Raw genomic sequence first — 15,932 nt, 5'->3', positions numbered from 1 at the left:
TGGAAAATGGCTGCAATGAAACAAAGAGTGAAAAATTTAAAGGGGTCTGAATACTTTCCGTACCCACTGTAATATAGATGTTACAAGACAAAGGTGGGCTGTAGTTGCCAACCAAAAGTGATAAAACCTTTCCTTTCCTGACAGAAATATAAGGAAATAAACATCAAGGTATGGTAATATAAATGCCTTTACGGCCCCTGTTCAGATTTGGGGCTAATTAAAATGCATCCTGGGTGACCTAATCACAAGTGGACAGCTCTAAAAATAGGTGTGAGTGCACTTGAAAATGAAGCAAGGACACACTGTGGTGTATATGTTCAGTGCTAATATCCATGTGTGCTAATACTGTAGCGTGACAAAGCTACCAAACCCAGTCTATAACTAACCTGGACACTTATAAACTATCTATTTTGTCTCTCTCTATGGCAGTGGTGGTCGGTTGGTCGGTCTACCGCTTTGGTCCAAACTGAAATATTTCATGTATGATCCCCAGAGGATGAAGCTACCCGCCTTTAATGATCCCCTAACTTTTCTTCCAGCGCCACCATGAGGATTAAAGTTTTCTTTTTGACATTTTCTTCTGGCCCATCACCAAATTATCATAGCTGATTTGACTGGTCAATATAACTCCACTTACCAATAAAATATTCCTCTTACTGATTTGTTCATCCTGCTTCAACCCCTTTCCTAAATGACTGCGATTGTATAATTTAGCTGGCCAACTCATTCATAGTAAGCCTCCTGGTCCACACAGGCATATGCCTATCGTCCCATTTCCATAAAAACAGGGCATTAAATATCCTTTACTTCATGTGCAGGGAAGAGCCCTTACTTGCTGTTCACAAATCGGCATGAGATCCGCCGCATTGACCTGGTGAAAAGGGACTACAGCCAGGTGGTGTCCACCCAGAAGAATGCTGTGGCTCTGGATCTGGACGTGGCCAACAATCGTGTCTTCTGGTGCGATCGCTTTCACCGGAAAATCTACAGGTGATCTTGAATTTGAAAAAAAGATGATTTTACATGTTTCAATTCAGATTTGAAGTTTATTTGTTATCAAAGTTATGTTTACATTTACTGTTTCTCACCAAAACAAACATTGTGACTTACCGTAAGTGTTCATAATGTTTAATGTGTACTTTTTTATACTATTTCTAAAGTTACTGAGAATGTTATACTTCTGATTTCAAACTAAAATTTCTATATGTGACAGTACAGATACTTGATATGACAAATCTAATATTGTTGCACCCTGACATGTTCCTGTATTTGATTTATTGAGCATCTCCTTGTTCAATCTTTTGGCATTTTTGAAATTGAATCAAGTGAGTTGACGGCTTTCTATTGTTACCCCAACTACATTTTGTCCCCAGAGTGTATTCTAATTGGAGCACTGTGTTCTCTTCATAAAATGGATGTTAAAGAGGAAAGATCTCTGGGGAAAGTAAAATGAAATTCTCGTTCGGGAGCACAGCTGCCTGACCCTCACCTCACACCTCTGCCGGGGCCAAATCATTAACGAGCAGGGCAACCCCGGAGTTAGGCCTTGTCTATTCTAATATGTGGTCCACCTAACAAGGATGCTCACCCTCGGATGAACTTGCTTAGCGCATGGCCCAAGGCAACAGCTCATATACCTGTCCCATTCTCCACTCTGCATTCGCTTCACAGCAGAGTGGAGATCAGAGAGTTAGTCGTGATGATAAACAATCTATTGGCTATTCACTTGTCCTGCCACAGTCCTGTATGTGCTTAAAAATCCACTTAATGTCCCCATTTTATCCAATTCATGTGCCAATGAGACTTTTGCTTACTTTAGACAAACATAAAAGCCATTTAATGGTATCATCATTCCTTCATTTATTCACTTATAGTTACAGTCAATGACTTTTTGGTAAAAGTTTTTAAAATGCTAGAGCTTGTAATGGAATGACTAGTGTATTTACAGACTAATTATCACATAAATGTTTGCCCCACCAGGCAGTCCACATCCCTCCACTATTGATTTTTCACTAATGGCTAGCTTGCTCTAGAGAAAGACTTACATATTGTCCTCACCTCAAAATACTCCCTGTTCCCTCTGTCCCCTTACCACCCTCCCCCTTCCTCTGCAGCGCCTTCATCCATGAGGCCAGTGACCCCTCTCAGCAGGTGCCGCTGCTGGACTCTTTATTGCAGACCCCTGTGGGTCTGGCTCTGGACTGGCTCCAACACAACCTGTACTGGGCCGACTCCGGCGACAAATCCATTTCCGTGGCCTCAGTGGACGCCACCAAGAGACGCGTCCTCATCAACACCGACCTGAGTGAACCCCGGGCCATAGCGCTGGATCCCCACCACGGGTAAGGACTGGAGGATGGGATGTGTGATTCTTGTTCAGGAACACCAAGCTTTGGCCACATTATGTAATACCCAATATTGAAGATACAAATGACAGGATCAATAATCACGGTCTTTAAACAATTATCTCTGTTGGTCATTATAATGCTAGCATCCACCGATCCACACAATTTCTAATAAATGCTAATTACTCAACTGTGTGCTATGAATTTACACAACAAATTACAGTATGTCAGCAACATTTTTTGTCAAACTCAGTTTATATGGGTTACCCTCCTCAGTGACCCCGGATAAAGATTTGTTAAGTGATTTTGGCCTCGGACCCAGGAACTGAATTAACATAATCCTCCTCTGAGATCACATCTAATGATAAACATTAGATAAACCATCTTGGATGCATGTTGTAAGTGAGAATCCAGGGTAACAAGCCTGTGACCCATTTAGCATTCTGACTCGATAATTTTTCCGAATTTCTGTCCCAAATGAATGCTTTTAATCTAGGAAGCTATAGGAATTTGTTCAGCAGGTGCTTCTGCAGCTTTTGTGTTTTGATGATGCAAACCCAGATGAAAACAGACAGACACAAAATAAACTAAAATAAACTGGCACATAGCTTTGATAGAGACATGACACAGTGGCATCTTCTGCACATTACAGAACCAATCATAACTACTCAACAGGAATCCAGCACACACAGATTTCTGTCTCAGTTTTCTGACACCAAATGACAATTTTGTCTTTGCAGGAAAATTCACTTGTTGCCAGTGATACACATTTACATAGAAATGAGTTTGTTGCTGTGATTGTTGCCTGATATTGCCCAATAATCATTCAAACTATACAGAACTTATACAATAACACATTTTTACGTTTGATGGTTTGAACACATGGATGGGTTGGGTGTGTTTACGGCTACGAAGAAAACACAGCTATGGTTGCAGAGCACTGATGATGTACAATTTACATTAGGACAGCTCTAGAGTTCAACTTAATACACTGATCTAATTCTTTCATAATATGCTGCTTAAGTGTTGTCTTAAACACATCTGGAAAGCAGAGGCTTCCGTCAATACTCAAAACTTGTATGAAAGATAATATTGTTACTGCATTGCTGTTTTTGACTTGTGTCGGATTTCCTGGTGCTGAATGGACAGCTCCCACAGAGGGAACACAACTTAGATCTGTTGATTTGCTGCAGTTCTCTTTGTTTGTCACTAACATGTTTTTGTAATATACATTGTTGTTTTTAACACACACTTAAATGTCTTTCCTCCCTTCAAAAACAAAGTTCCACAAATTTCACAGGTGCTACTCCCGGACATCAATTCAGAGTCACTAGTGTTTAATATTAGCAAATAATCCTGAAAATATATTTTTAGCCGCCATTTAAAGAAAAGTGTCATTCCATTATTGTTTGCCGTTTTATAAAGGATTGTTCTTCAATAGGCTGTATGTTGCATAGGTAATTTTTAGCACTGCCATCATGTACTGTCATCTTTTTTATCAGATTGTTACCTTTTATATGTCCTGCTGAATGCAGCAGCACTACAGTGCATGAACACTCCATAATACCACAATAATTACTGTATGCTTCCTTTGTTCAATCCAGCTTTATGTACTGGTCAGACTGGGGCACACGAGCCAAGATAGAGAAGGCCGGGATGAATGGAGTGGACCGACAGGTGCTGGTGGCTGACAACATTGAATGGCCCAATGGCATCACGCTTGGTGAGAGAAGAGCAGCTGTTTTTTCAACTCAGTGTAGATAAATGACAAAAGTAATTGAAATTATAAGGGTAATGTTCAATGATAATTGCAAGAAATAGATTAATAATTGGATTAATCTAACACAGTTGGTTTTAAAATGACATGTGAAATCTGAAGTTAGATATAGGCACAGTGAAACTTGCCGAGGTGTAGTCGTGAGAATCTGACATTTTAAAACGTAATCAATATCACCTAAAAGGATTTGTCAGTCAGAGAGTGCTTACCGCAAAGACAATCAATTTCTACTCAGCAAAGTCTGATCTACCTGTGTGTGTGTGTGTGTGTGTGTGTGTGTGTGTGTGTGTGTGTGTGTGTTTCTCTCTCAGATGTAGCCAATAGGCGTCTGTACTGGGTAGATTCAAAATTGCACCTTATAGCCAGTGTGGACCTGAATGGAGCTCACCGCAGAACACACATGTCGTCCGCAGAGAGACTGGGACACCCCTATGCTCTGGCTGTTTTTGAGGTTTGTGTGCAACTGATTTTTAATGATTTTGGGCTGTTGTCCATGTTGTCACCCGGCCTCCCACATCTCATCATATCTACATCTCACTCATTAGCATCACAGGGGCCTGCAGTGTGACTGGGAGTCTGAATGTAATGACTGTTAAATTAAATTTACTGTATGCTCCGTTTGTGTGTGTGTGTGTGTGTGTGTGTGTGTGTGTGTGTGTGTTTGTTTGTCCTTGTCTCTTTTCACTTGTGGGATTGACTGGCCGAGCATACTAAACAGAAGGCAGCTATGGGGAGTATAGAGCAGCCTTAAGCAACCCACACACTCATGCTTTTGGTCAGCAACAAATCTGCTGCCTCGTGGCTTCTATGTTGTGTATGTTTATTCCTGTGTGTGAACAGGCTTTTACTTACACACACGTCTGGCTTGTCCCTGTTGTTACCACTGCAGCAAAGTCCCAGCCAGTTTTAGATCACCCAAGTGGCCTTTTCCCCTGTGGGACTCCACAAGGGGAACTGGTCTCAGTGGGAACACAGATACAGATTTCACTAAGCAGCAGACCAGATTTACAAGCATGAATTTGTTAAAAATATCCACTTGAGTTTGAATTACATTTGTTGAGCGAAGGAGTCATAACACCAACACTGGATTCAAGTGGATGGTTAAGCCTTTGTGGCCAAATACAGGAAGTTCTGGCAGGCTATCATCATGTTACAATAGAAGTGTAGGTTCTTTAAGGAATAGCTCAGTGCTTAGTGTGTATGTCGTCAAATATGAGGGCACGGATATTTGAATGTTGTCTCAGGTACGAGGCATGGTCCGCCTTCAGCTCCTCCTGTACCATACATGTAAAGTCCCTTTATGAGCTGCAAACATTAAAAGAATTTGAATGTGTGGTTGAGCAAGACAGTGACGTGAATGTGCTCAGAGCAGACAGCTGTCTGCAATCAGAGCAGAGAATAACTTAGCAGTTTACTTGTTAAGTGATAGTAAATGTACATTGTAGGTTTCACTTTGTCTCTGAATAAATGCTGCAGCTCCTCAAAACCTGTCTTGCTTCTAAACAGCGCTCCAAAACAAAAATAGCTGTGGTAGCCTGTGCAGAGCTGGAGTCAGTTAGAAAGAACTCACAAAAATTCCGACACCAGTGAGAGGATAATAGGAGAGGATACAAGAGGAAGGGGAAGCCGTCTACAAACCAATCAATTAAGTATCGGGAGATATGGTTCCCTTGTGTGATGACAACAGGACGTAGTTACAGTATGTCATGTATAGTTCTTTAGTGCGCTTACATAACTTCAATGGGAAACCAAAACTGATCAAAATATATCAAATGTATACAATGCAACAAAAACATGAACCTTTGTCTGGACCATGGTTCGGACTTTCAGGTATGAACAGGTCTTTAAGTTCAGTACGTGAGTAAAATGGATTATAGGTGCAGTACATTCCACCACTCTCTTGTTTCTTGCAGTTTTAACCTTTAAAAATGAAAGTACCAGCATACGTAAGCTGTCAAAAGCATTACCTTGTTGGATTTTTCTTACTGTACTCTGCTGTCAGTCCAGCCTGGAGACAGCACTGTACTCACAGAAACAATGATAAATTCCCTCTGGTGTAATACAAAATCGATGCGGGGCTTTTCTGCTCTCCGCCCTGCTGTGGCAACAAGGTGACCTTCTTGTTCAGGATGTTGAACATTCACCAGCCCCGTGTTATTGAGTGGAGCTTGTTTAGTGTACATCACATTACCATCTATTTCTGACTCAATGACTGACTGACTCAACAAAAACACACACACATACATACCCACACTCGTGTTGCAAGGTCTATTGGACTATTGGAGCAAGGACTATTGGAGCAAGGTCTGCTGGAGATTAGCCTGTAGTTTCTAAGGCAACAGCAGAAAATGTGAGAATATCTATTTAAACTGTTGAATCAAATCAGTTAATATCAAGCATGGTTAATATGTACCTTTGAGCTACGATAATTTCATCTAAAGAGGATGTGTTTTAATCACTTAATACCAATAAACAAAATTCACATGATAGACTGAATCATCTTCCACAATAAGACGTCACACCTCCATTTATTGTCGCTAACTGCGTACTGTTGCACTTCAGTTGAATCAAAAATGTCTTCATTACCCTTGAACCTCTGCATTTGCATTACTCATTTTATTTCAAGCGAAAAGATAATGAATTTGTCTGTGTGGCAACAAATATTCATCAGTGCAAATGCCACTTGCCCTAATTTTCTCTTTGCTATTTTTCCTCAAATGAATTAGACTTGAGTACTTTGAGCTATTTCCAGCTGTTAGTGCTGTTTACTCTTCCACATCATGCATCTCATGTGAGGCTACGCCCAGTGGTGCTCTGGATCAAATCAGTATGCTCACAATGACAATGCTATAATACTGCTGCAAGGTAGGGATAACGTTTATCATGTTCACCATTTCAGGTTTTTATTATTATAAAGTCAAAACCACAAGCCGAATATAAACCCAACATCAAGAGAAATTGGAATTTAGACCCCATGATGGTGCTAGAGAAAGTTATTACAGTTTGTTTTTGTTATGGCAATCTATGCAATATTTTTTTAGAAATCTCACCTACAACCACAAATGTTCACAGAAAAGTCAAAGGATCTAGCCTGACATCGTCATACCCGGATTCTAGTCAGAATATGAGTTCCGATACTGATCCATTGGGCTGTTATTATGGAATGTGTTTCAACCCAACCAAGAAAAAATGCCTCTGCACTCTATTGGCTTCTCTCTCATGTCCCTTAAGTATACAGGCTATGTAGCTAGTTCTCTTAATAAATCCATGATATAACGTGACAAAATGTAATACTTTTATTACCATCACCAGGAGGTGAAGCTGAGTGCCATCATACGTTTGATTGTGAGTCTTTGTTAGCTCGCCAAAACTCTGCTGGGAAAGTTGCTGGTTGGCTCAGGCAACGTTAGCTCATGTCCGCTAGCATACGTACAGGCTTAATATAGCTAGTTAGCTATTGTGTGTACTGGGAAAAAAAACAACACCCATCTCATAGGAGCAAAGCTTAAAATTTCCTTCAATAAAATGATGGGGCAAAAGGAAAACCAAACTTCTTGACCTCAAATGTTGTGGGCGGGGCTAAGTTCGTCTGGCATCTCCAGGCTACAAATGATCACCAAAGTCATGTGAATTCATCCTCTAGAAACCATGACTGTTTTTGCCAAACCATCTAGTAAATGTTGAGTATTCATCCTCTCGGGATGAAAAAATGTCTACTCTGTACCAGACATTATGACAATCAGTGTATTATTTGTTGTGATTTTTCAGTCTGGACCAAAGTGGTGGACCATTGCCATTGCCACATGCTGCTAGCATGGCTAAACATGTCATCATAAATAGATCCTTTAGTCCAAGTGACAGGGTGACAGCATACTGCCAACACACCCAACAGAATTCCTTTAATACCAAAATCATAGCAAGTCAATGATGCTTGCTCTTCCAAGTTTCCCAAAATTCATGAAGTGACCATCTTCTTTAGATTGTTGAATTAGATGTTTAGTTTAATTTGTATAGCTCTGTCCTTCAAAGGTTACCAACCGAGCTGTTGGTCAATGTGTGCTGTAGGGCTTAAACCCCAAACAACCCCGACTAACATGTTCTGTGCATTACCCATATTATGAAGACTATGAATGATTTTCTGTGTTTCAGGATCGTATCTACTGGACAGACAGAGACAGGGCGGCGGTCTTCATGGCCAACAGGCTGACTGGACAAGACATCCACACGCTGGCTGAAAACCTCAACGACCCCCATGACATTGTGGTCTTCCACCAGCTCCGCCAGCCGCAAGGTGTGTGTGTGTGTGTGCGTGTGTGTGCGTGTGTGTGCGTGTGTGTGTGTGTGTGTGTGTGTGTGTGTGTGTGTGTGTGTGCAGTACAAGTGAGGGACTTGTAGGCCTGCACGTCTGTTCACATCCCTCCCCTCACTGTGGCTGTCTGAGCTGAGTCGTGTTTCTGTGACCGTGCTCCCTCCGTGGATCCATGTCAGACCAGGCACATGAATAAATGATGGTGAGGCCTGTGACTGTGGTGGAGGGATCAAAGCATTGGGAGCAGCAGTACATTCACACATCTGTCAAAACCCTGCCCACCAGCCCGGTTTTCTCACAATCCAGATTTCAGTTCAACTGAACAGACCTCTTAATGATGAATGTGATGCCTGTGTATTTCCTTTGTTGTGTGTCACAACAAAGGCAATACACATCTCTGGCTGTCTCCCTCTTTTTAATTCTTACTTCAGTACAGTTCGCCCCATGTTGGCTGAGTCCTGGAACGTTCAGGGTTTGAATCCGACCTGTGGCCTTTTGCTGCGTGTCAACCCCCATCTCTTTCCCCCTTTCATGTCTATCCACAGTCACTTTAATAAAGGGAAAAGCCCCAAAACTCTTTAAAATCTTAAAAAAAAAAAAAAAAGTACATGCCCATTTATATTTTAATCTTAACACTGGGTTTCATAATCAGCTTTCCAGTTCCATCTTCATACTGTACATGCATTATACTGTCTTTTCTAGTTTGTACCCAAGCACGACTTTAGGATGAACACAGGATAGGCCCAAAAGCACAGGATCTGGATAATATTTACAGCAAGTTACTGTATAATGCCAGATTTTACTCTTTCTATTCTTGTACATTGTGTTTACGCATTGTAATGGGCTTTGTTGTCGTGTTCACAGTGGGGAACAATAGAGTGGCAAGTTGTTCTGTCTCTCTCTTACTCTCTGCTATCTCGCCATGTTGCCATAAGTGATAATCTTATTTATATAACCGTAACTGTGTAATTCTCCATGTCTCTTTTTTTCTCACTGTCACGCTCTCCAGGCCCAGACAGCTGTAATCTGGGCAGTGTGGCCAATGGAGGCTGTGCGTACTTGTGTCTAAAGGCTCCACAGATTACCGAACACTCACCCAAATACACCTGTGCCTGCCCCGACGGGCAGGACCTGGGTCCTGATATGAGGGGCTGTGTGCCAGGTGAGCATGTTTAGCCATGGTAATTGAGAGTATTAAGTAATCAATATCACCTAAAAGGATTTGTTTGGAAGAGTGCCACATTGCTTATTGTGTAGATAATCAGATTCTGCTTCCCTTAAGGAAGGTCTTATTTTGTGTCCTGAGTTTCATCGGAGGGGGACCTTTGGCAGTTACCTACTGGATCAGTGCTGACAAATGTTCCTAATGTAGCTAATATGTCTTGCATGTCTTCTATATTGTATTGTTACCACCTCAACATAAGTAACTAATAATCATTTTCAAAATGAATTTACCTGTTATTTCACATTAAATTCAAGTAAGCACTACACTGCCTAAAATTACTGTTTATAAATGGCTTAATGCATTTGATTACAGAGCTAATACACAAGCCATAGATCAATTCATATTTTATATGATGTATTAAGTATTACATAATTATTAAATAATTATATATAATAATAAATATTAATAATAAATGATTAAATATGCTCCCTTCAAGCAACATAGTTCTTGATCTCCTAAGTAGAAAAGATAGTTGCTAAGCAACACATACAGGTGGTGGATACAATACCATGGACCAATATGCAATGTAATGTAATCTAACGCCACATCCTTGGAGCAAATACTACATCTGTTGTATCTCATTGCATTATGGTAAATAGGTACCGGGTCTTATGAGAGGTGAATGATATGTTTGTTATGGAACAATAACTTTTGATTTAAAGGTTTCTATGGTGCTCTTCCTTTTCTTTGCAGCAGTGCCAAGAAAGGACATGACACCTACATCCTCCCTTCCTACTGGATTTATACCTGGCAACAGAGCAACTGTTGGAGAAGACTTTCCACCCCCCTCAGGGGGAGTATCGCAGGCAGACGCCACCCCCCACTTGACCACAGCTCCCTCTGGTGCCCCCGAGCTCCTCACACCCTTCTCCACTCTTAAGCCTTTGTCGTCAAAAGAGTCAAAAGCACTCGGCTCTCACTACACCGCCACCGCTATGGTCATCTCCACCACAGCTGTGGGGGACAGCAGCGTCTCTCAACACTGTAAGTGTGCTGTGAATTCAAAATAATGTTCAGTAAAGTGTGTGAAGATACTGAAAATGCTACTGGAAATATATTTATAAATCAGGAAATCTCTGTGTGTCCTGTCCTCGCACATCCGAACACAGCATCCACATATGCGCTGTACAAGCCAGGTAGGTCAGGAAGGCCATCGCGCCGCAGGATACTTTACAAAATAAAACAAATTTTAAGATAAAACACCCAGGTTTATGGTGATTTGGGCTGTCTTGACTTCTCAGCTGTGTCTAGAGCGAGGCAGGCGGTCAGGCACACAGCGAGAGATTGGCGAATCAACAGACAGAGTGACACACACACACGCACGGGAGAAATGCCCGTCTGGTATAAACAGCCAGGCACGCGATCGGCCACGAATCAACGCTTTATGACACTTTGCCAGCTGCGTGGTCCCTTTGGGGCTTTCTAGGACGTTGTTTTGTTACCAGTGGTTTTGCACATTTCTCGGTCCGTGTTGAATCTCTTACAAAGAATCACAGTTACTAGCAGCATGGTAAAACCGCCAGTGACCGCAGAGTACAAGTTCTGCTGCAAATGTTTAATTAAAGTTAAAAAAAGAGGCATTATTGACGTGCTGGAAATATTAATGCATCATATTTTTGTATGTGATATTTTGTAAGTAGAATCTGAATCTGCTATGATTTCGGTCAGGTAAATGTAGGAGTAAAATGTTTTCTTCTGGTACTGCTCTAGTACTTTAATAAGGTCTCATTTAGTGACATATAAGCTGATATGTAATTCCTTGTCACATTCTTACATTCACTTCTAGAAATCCAACACAGTGTGATTAAGATTCTTCATGTGCATGCTGGGGTCCTCTGTATGATTTTCGAAGGGCAACATGGCCTTTTCAGGAGTTATAAAGAGATAGGGTCCAATTCTCTGATGAAGGGACACTTTGACCTGAGCGTCCTCATGTCTTGACAAGCACCACATTCTACAAGCCTATTCACATTCATAATGCAGCTAACAACCTCAGCCTCAATGTAATGATGACATTAAAGTGAGGTATCTACTAGCCCCAACAACCACGCTGGACTGACTTTAATAAGACTGATGGATGGTACCTTGTTGCCTTGAAAATGTCTTCTTTCCCTCCATACATTTGGCTCTGTGTCAGCTGCAGGGTCTTTGTGTGTCTGTGAGGGCATGCATGCTCTCTTGCGTAACTGCACATAAGTAAGTGTGTTAGTGTGCGATATGTTAACAAGTGTGAGGTGACACTGGAACCTGATGGAGGCCTTGATGGATGAAGTGTAGAAGGTCAGGGGTAGTGTCAAGATCACACTCCAACAAATGCCAAGTAACTCATCATTTTCCTCTTCCTCTTTGAGTTTTATTTCAAACTCTTTTGCCTTTTGTCTCTCTTTGTGAAACACTGACAGCCGTGCACGCATGATTAGCTGCCTCTTTTTTACAGTATTTCCCTTCTCTTCCACTGGCTCTCCCATCCTGCCTCTCCTGCTTATCTCTCACTCTATTCCTCACGCATTTATTTCGTCCCGTACACTTCCTCACTCTTGTCTTCTCTTGCTCAGCTGTATTTTCTGACTTTTGCTCATACTTTTCCTTCTCATTTAATCTCTCTCTTCAGCTGGAAATGAGCATTTCCTCCTGGGCGAGAACCTGACAGTGGCTGTTTTGGGAGTGGTCATCCCCATCGGTAAGTCACCGGAAGCCTTCTTGTCTGTGTGTATCTGTCTACATTAAAGGCCTGTAGGACTGCGTAAAGCCACTTTCTACCTGCACCCCATGGCCATTCTGTTTGTAGTCCATTCACACTGACCATGCTGTTGCAGGATGAGAGAAGTCTGACCTACAGGTCTTCCTCTCTGAGGTTTCTCAGGAGTCATTTTCTTTGTGTCTGACATTTCTGCCACACTGCATCATTCACTTTGCACTGTGTTGTTGTGTTGGGTTTTGCTACAGCCAGACCGCATGTCTCTGTGTGTTAAGCATGATATAGTGCAGCAATAAAGCACATAAAGGCTTGGTGCATATCAATTGTAAAAAATATGTTCTCACTTACCAATAATTGTATCTAGTCATCCAGCTAGTTTTGGTTTAATTTGCCCGTGTGTTTAAAACCAATGCAATGGAGGTGCATGGAACAGACCATTTGCTCAGCACCCCATTAGTCACTTGCCACACCTGTAAAGCTTTCTGTTCTCACATGGCACACATGCAGTTTACAGAGATAATGGTGGCACATTTACCACTCAACATTCTAGGTCCCTGATTTCAGACAAAGGCTGCTTCTCATTTCTAGTTAGTCACTGTCGATTTTGGCAGCTTGAATGACAACTGTAGCAGCCAGATTTTAACAGTCGTAGCTAATTAAGCTCAATGAGTTGGTGAAGATGTTGTATGTGGCCAACTATAACTAGATAATGCTTGAGTGCTACATACATGATATCGTAATAAAAAAAAACTATGGCTAAAGCTTCATGTCCCAAAAACAAGGTCCGCATTCTTACCAGTTGATGACGCATGTAGACGAGTAACAGCCTTGATGTTTATCGTTTATTATTCATTTTTGTTTATTGCAGCTTAGAGCTGGTTAGTCCAAGTATTTTAAGAAGATATGTAAGATCAGACTGTTATTTGTTCTAACATAACAAATTGGCGTTCTGTAACGAATTTTGTTTGTGCTGCTGCAGAGCATTTTAAAATAGCATTTAAAAGTTCACCAGGAACATCTTTTTATGAAAATATGTGTCTGTTACTGTGGATAATGGAACTACACTTTTAAATATGAATATTTGATTGACATATTTGTGTAGAGCTCCTACTTTTACAACACTTATTGTAAAACATATATAAAAATTAAACATACAGATATGGGGAGACTCTTCTGCGCATCTTCAAGGTATAAACAAGTAAAAACAATGCAACACCTAAATTAAACAAAATAAGTCAGTAAATTAATTCAGATGAACTGTTCTCATGATATACATCACTAAGGTGAACAGACAGTACAGGAGAGAAACAAGTCCATGAAAGCTTTATGGGTGCTTTATTGGTGTGATCTAATAAACCATCATTAAATCACATTGCTTATTCAAGGACGCTTGCTGAGGTTACGTTGCCAAGAGATTGTGATCTAATGTGATGGTTACAATTTGTACTCTTCAAGGATAGTTTAAAACTAATTTACTCCAAAGCCAAGCCACTGATGGTGCTTCAAACAGCTGATTTAGAGTCTGTGTAAAAAATCTGTTGGTTAGTGTATGACCCGGCTTTTACCCAATGTTTATTCGAGCCACCCACACACACAACCTCTCTATCGCTGCCCCCTGCCCTCTCTGTGCCCGCATGCCTGTTCTGCTCCTCTCTGCCTCTCATTTCATGCCATGGACTTGTTATGCCTGGTTAACGCTCCCCCCTTCCCGTGTCCCTGCCGCTGTGTTAAACGCATGCAGTCCCTATCGTTGCCACAGTGGTGTTCGGCCTGGTGTGCGCCGGAGTCTACCTGGTGTGGCGCAACTGGCGGCGCGACTCCACCAAGAGCATGAACTTTGACAACCCCGTCTACCGCAAGACCACTGGCGAGGGCGAGGAGGATGAGATCCACATCGGACGGACTGACGGCATGGGACACCACACGCACCATCACCCGTACCCACAGGGTGTCAACATGGGCATTGTGGGAGCAGGAGGTGGCACATGCCCGCAGTTCATTGCCCTGCCACTTGGGGGCAACATGCCTGATCCCGGGACTCACTGGTACACAGAGCAGCCCATGCTCTCCACTGCGAAGTGACGCACAAGAGCAGAATCAGGGGAAGATGGCCGCTCAGGCACACGCACACACAGCGAGGTCACAGGTGACTTGGACTGAGTTTGCAGAAGGTACGAACAACATATCACAAAGTGTTACATGCAGCCATTTACAGCCATGTCCTATGCCAATTTCCATTTGTAAAACAGCAGAGTTAATAAGACCAACATGATTCTTTGAAAAATCCTTTCTACCTTTTCTGTGCTGGAGCTGGATTTTCGTTTTTTTTTTCAGTAAAGCTGAGAATTATTTACGGAGTTATTAAAGTGTTATGTGTTCCCAACATTGACCTAAACTAGAATATGGAGTCAGACTGGTTCCTGTTTTTGAGTTTTTTGCATTGATAACTGAGTGAGGTGTGTGCTGTGTGTCCTATATTTTGTGACAGGGCTGGTGAGAGGTTCTGTTTCGTCCTTGATGTATTAATTTGGGCTTTGTGTTATTCCTGGTGGGCTGTAGAGCTCTGGGAACGCTGTTTAGGAAGGAGGAGCTCCGAAATTGGGAAGGCAACTGCGTTGATGGGACAATCTGTACAGATTCATATTAGAATCACTCACAAATCTTATAAATGTCACAACTGGAGCTGTATTTTTTAAGTTTTCCTGGATGGGTTTTATTTTGTAAAGAAGTTTCCTTTCTGATTGATTTTTTAAAGAAAGGTTACCACCCACATTATGTGTTTTCTCTCCAGTTCAAAGGCAAACCTTTTTAAGATTGAGTTGTCCAACATTTTGGCGTGCAGTTTTTATTTAACCTCCTAACACCCGGAGAGCAGGTTTGCGGAGTGGAACGGGGAACATTGAGACATACAAGTATTTAGACCTATGAGCGAGAGGATGTGAGGTTAGGTAGAAGGGAATTTTGCGCAGGAGTTGTGTCTTATTGTGACTTGTTTAGATGTTAAATGGTTTGAGAAAAGCAATAGACTCTAGCTTTTAGTCAGGCTGCAGTGTTTTGTGGTTGACAACAATCCTTGAGTGTTAAGAATTTTATTTGATCACCCGCTTTTGACTGTGACAAATGCACACATAAATACACACGGGGTGCAATGACAGCATTCACGCTGCTCTCCAGAGGACAGAGACAATGTGCACATGCCCCCCGAAAACACAAACAGCATGCATAATTGCTCACCAGCTGACAACGCAGCCATTCATTGTTCCAGGCAAGAAACACACACACACACACACACACACTCAAATGTAGGAATGCACACACACAAAAGTAAGCTGGATTCCCCCTCTCCTCCTCATGAGATATCTAAGCAGACACTTTTGGATAGTGTCATGTGGTATGGCCCAGCTGGTGGCTGCATGATGACCGATGATGAAGATACGTCATGTGATGTAACAGAAATCCCAAAATCTGACTCTGATGTAATAAGGTTAAGACCAACTTGTCCTGTCAGTGAAAATGTTTCATGCTGGTTTAGTCCCATCATTAACACTGTTAATGTGTGTGTGTGTGTGTGTGTGTGT

General features: G+C 41.8%; 1 protein-coding gene across 3 annotated transcripts in view; it reads left to right on the top strand.

The window, feature by feature from the left end:
• The window catches only part of LOC117953986 (low-density lipoprotein receptor-related protein 8-like), a 68,020-nt gene extending 52,397 nt beyond the window's left edge, over nucleotides 1-15,623 (top strand). Inside the window, exons 10-18 of one of the 3 annotated variants that reach the window (XM_034887415.1) lie at nucleotides 819-990; nucleotides 2,115-2,342; nucleotides 3,950-4,068; nucleotides 4,434-4,573; nucleotides 8,272-8,413; nucleotides 9,441-9,593; nucleotides 10,353-10,640; nucleotides 12,268-12,336; nucleotides 14,096-15,623. In XM_034887415.1, the coding sequence (XP_034743306.1) occupies nucleotides 819-990; nucleotides 2,115-2,342; nucleotides 3,950-4,068; nucleotides 4,434-4,573; nucleotides 8,272-8,413; nucleotides 9,441-9,593; nucleotides 10,353-10,640; nucleotides 12,268-12,336; nucleotides 14,096-14,436 (1,652 nt within the window). In that variant the 3' untranslated portion in view covers nucleotides 14,437-15,623. Of the gene's footprint in view, nucleotides 1-818; nucleotides 991-2,114; nucleotides 2,343-3,949; nucleotides 4,069-4,433; nucleotides 4,574-8,271; nucleotides 8,414-9,440; nucleotides 9,594-10,349; nucleotides 10,641-12,267; nucleotides 12,337-14,095 lie in introns of all 3 variants that reach the window. The other 2 variants (XM_034887416.1, XM_034887414.1) reach the window with 2 other exon arrangements.
• The last annotated feature ends 309 nt before the right edge of the window (nucleotides 15,624-15,932 follow it).

The sequence above is a fragment of the Etheostoma cragini genome, chromosome 12 (assembly GCF_013103735.1).
Source record: "Etheostoma cragini isolate CJK2018 chromosome 12, CSU_Ecrag_1.0, whole genome shotgun sequence".
NCBI classification, from domain to species: Eukaryota; Metazoa; Chordata; class Actinopteri; order Perciformes; family Percidae; genus Etheostoma; species Etheostoma cragini.
The sequence above is the reverse complement of the archived record's forward strand: the minus strand, read 5'-3'. Positions and strand labels throughout refer to the sequence as shown.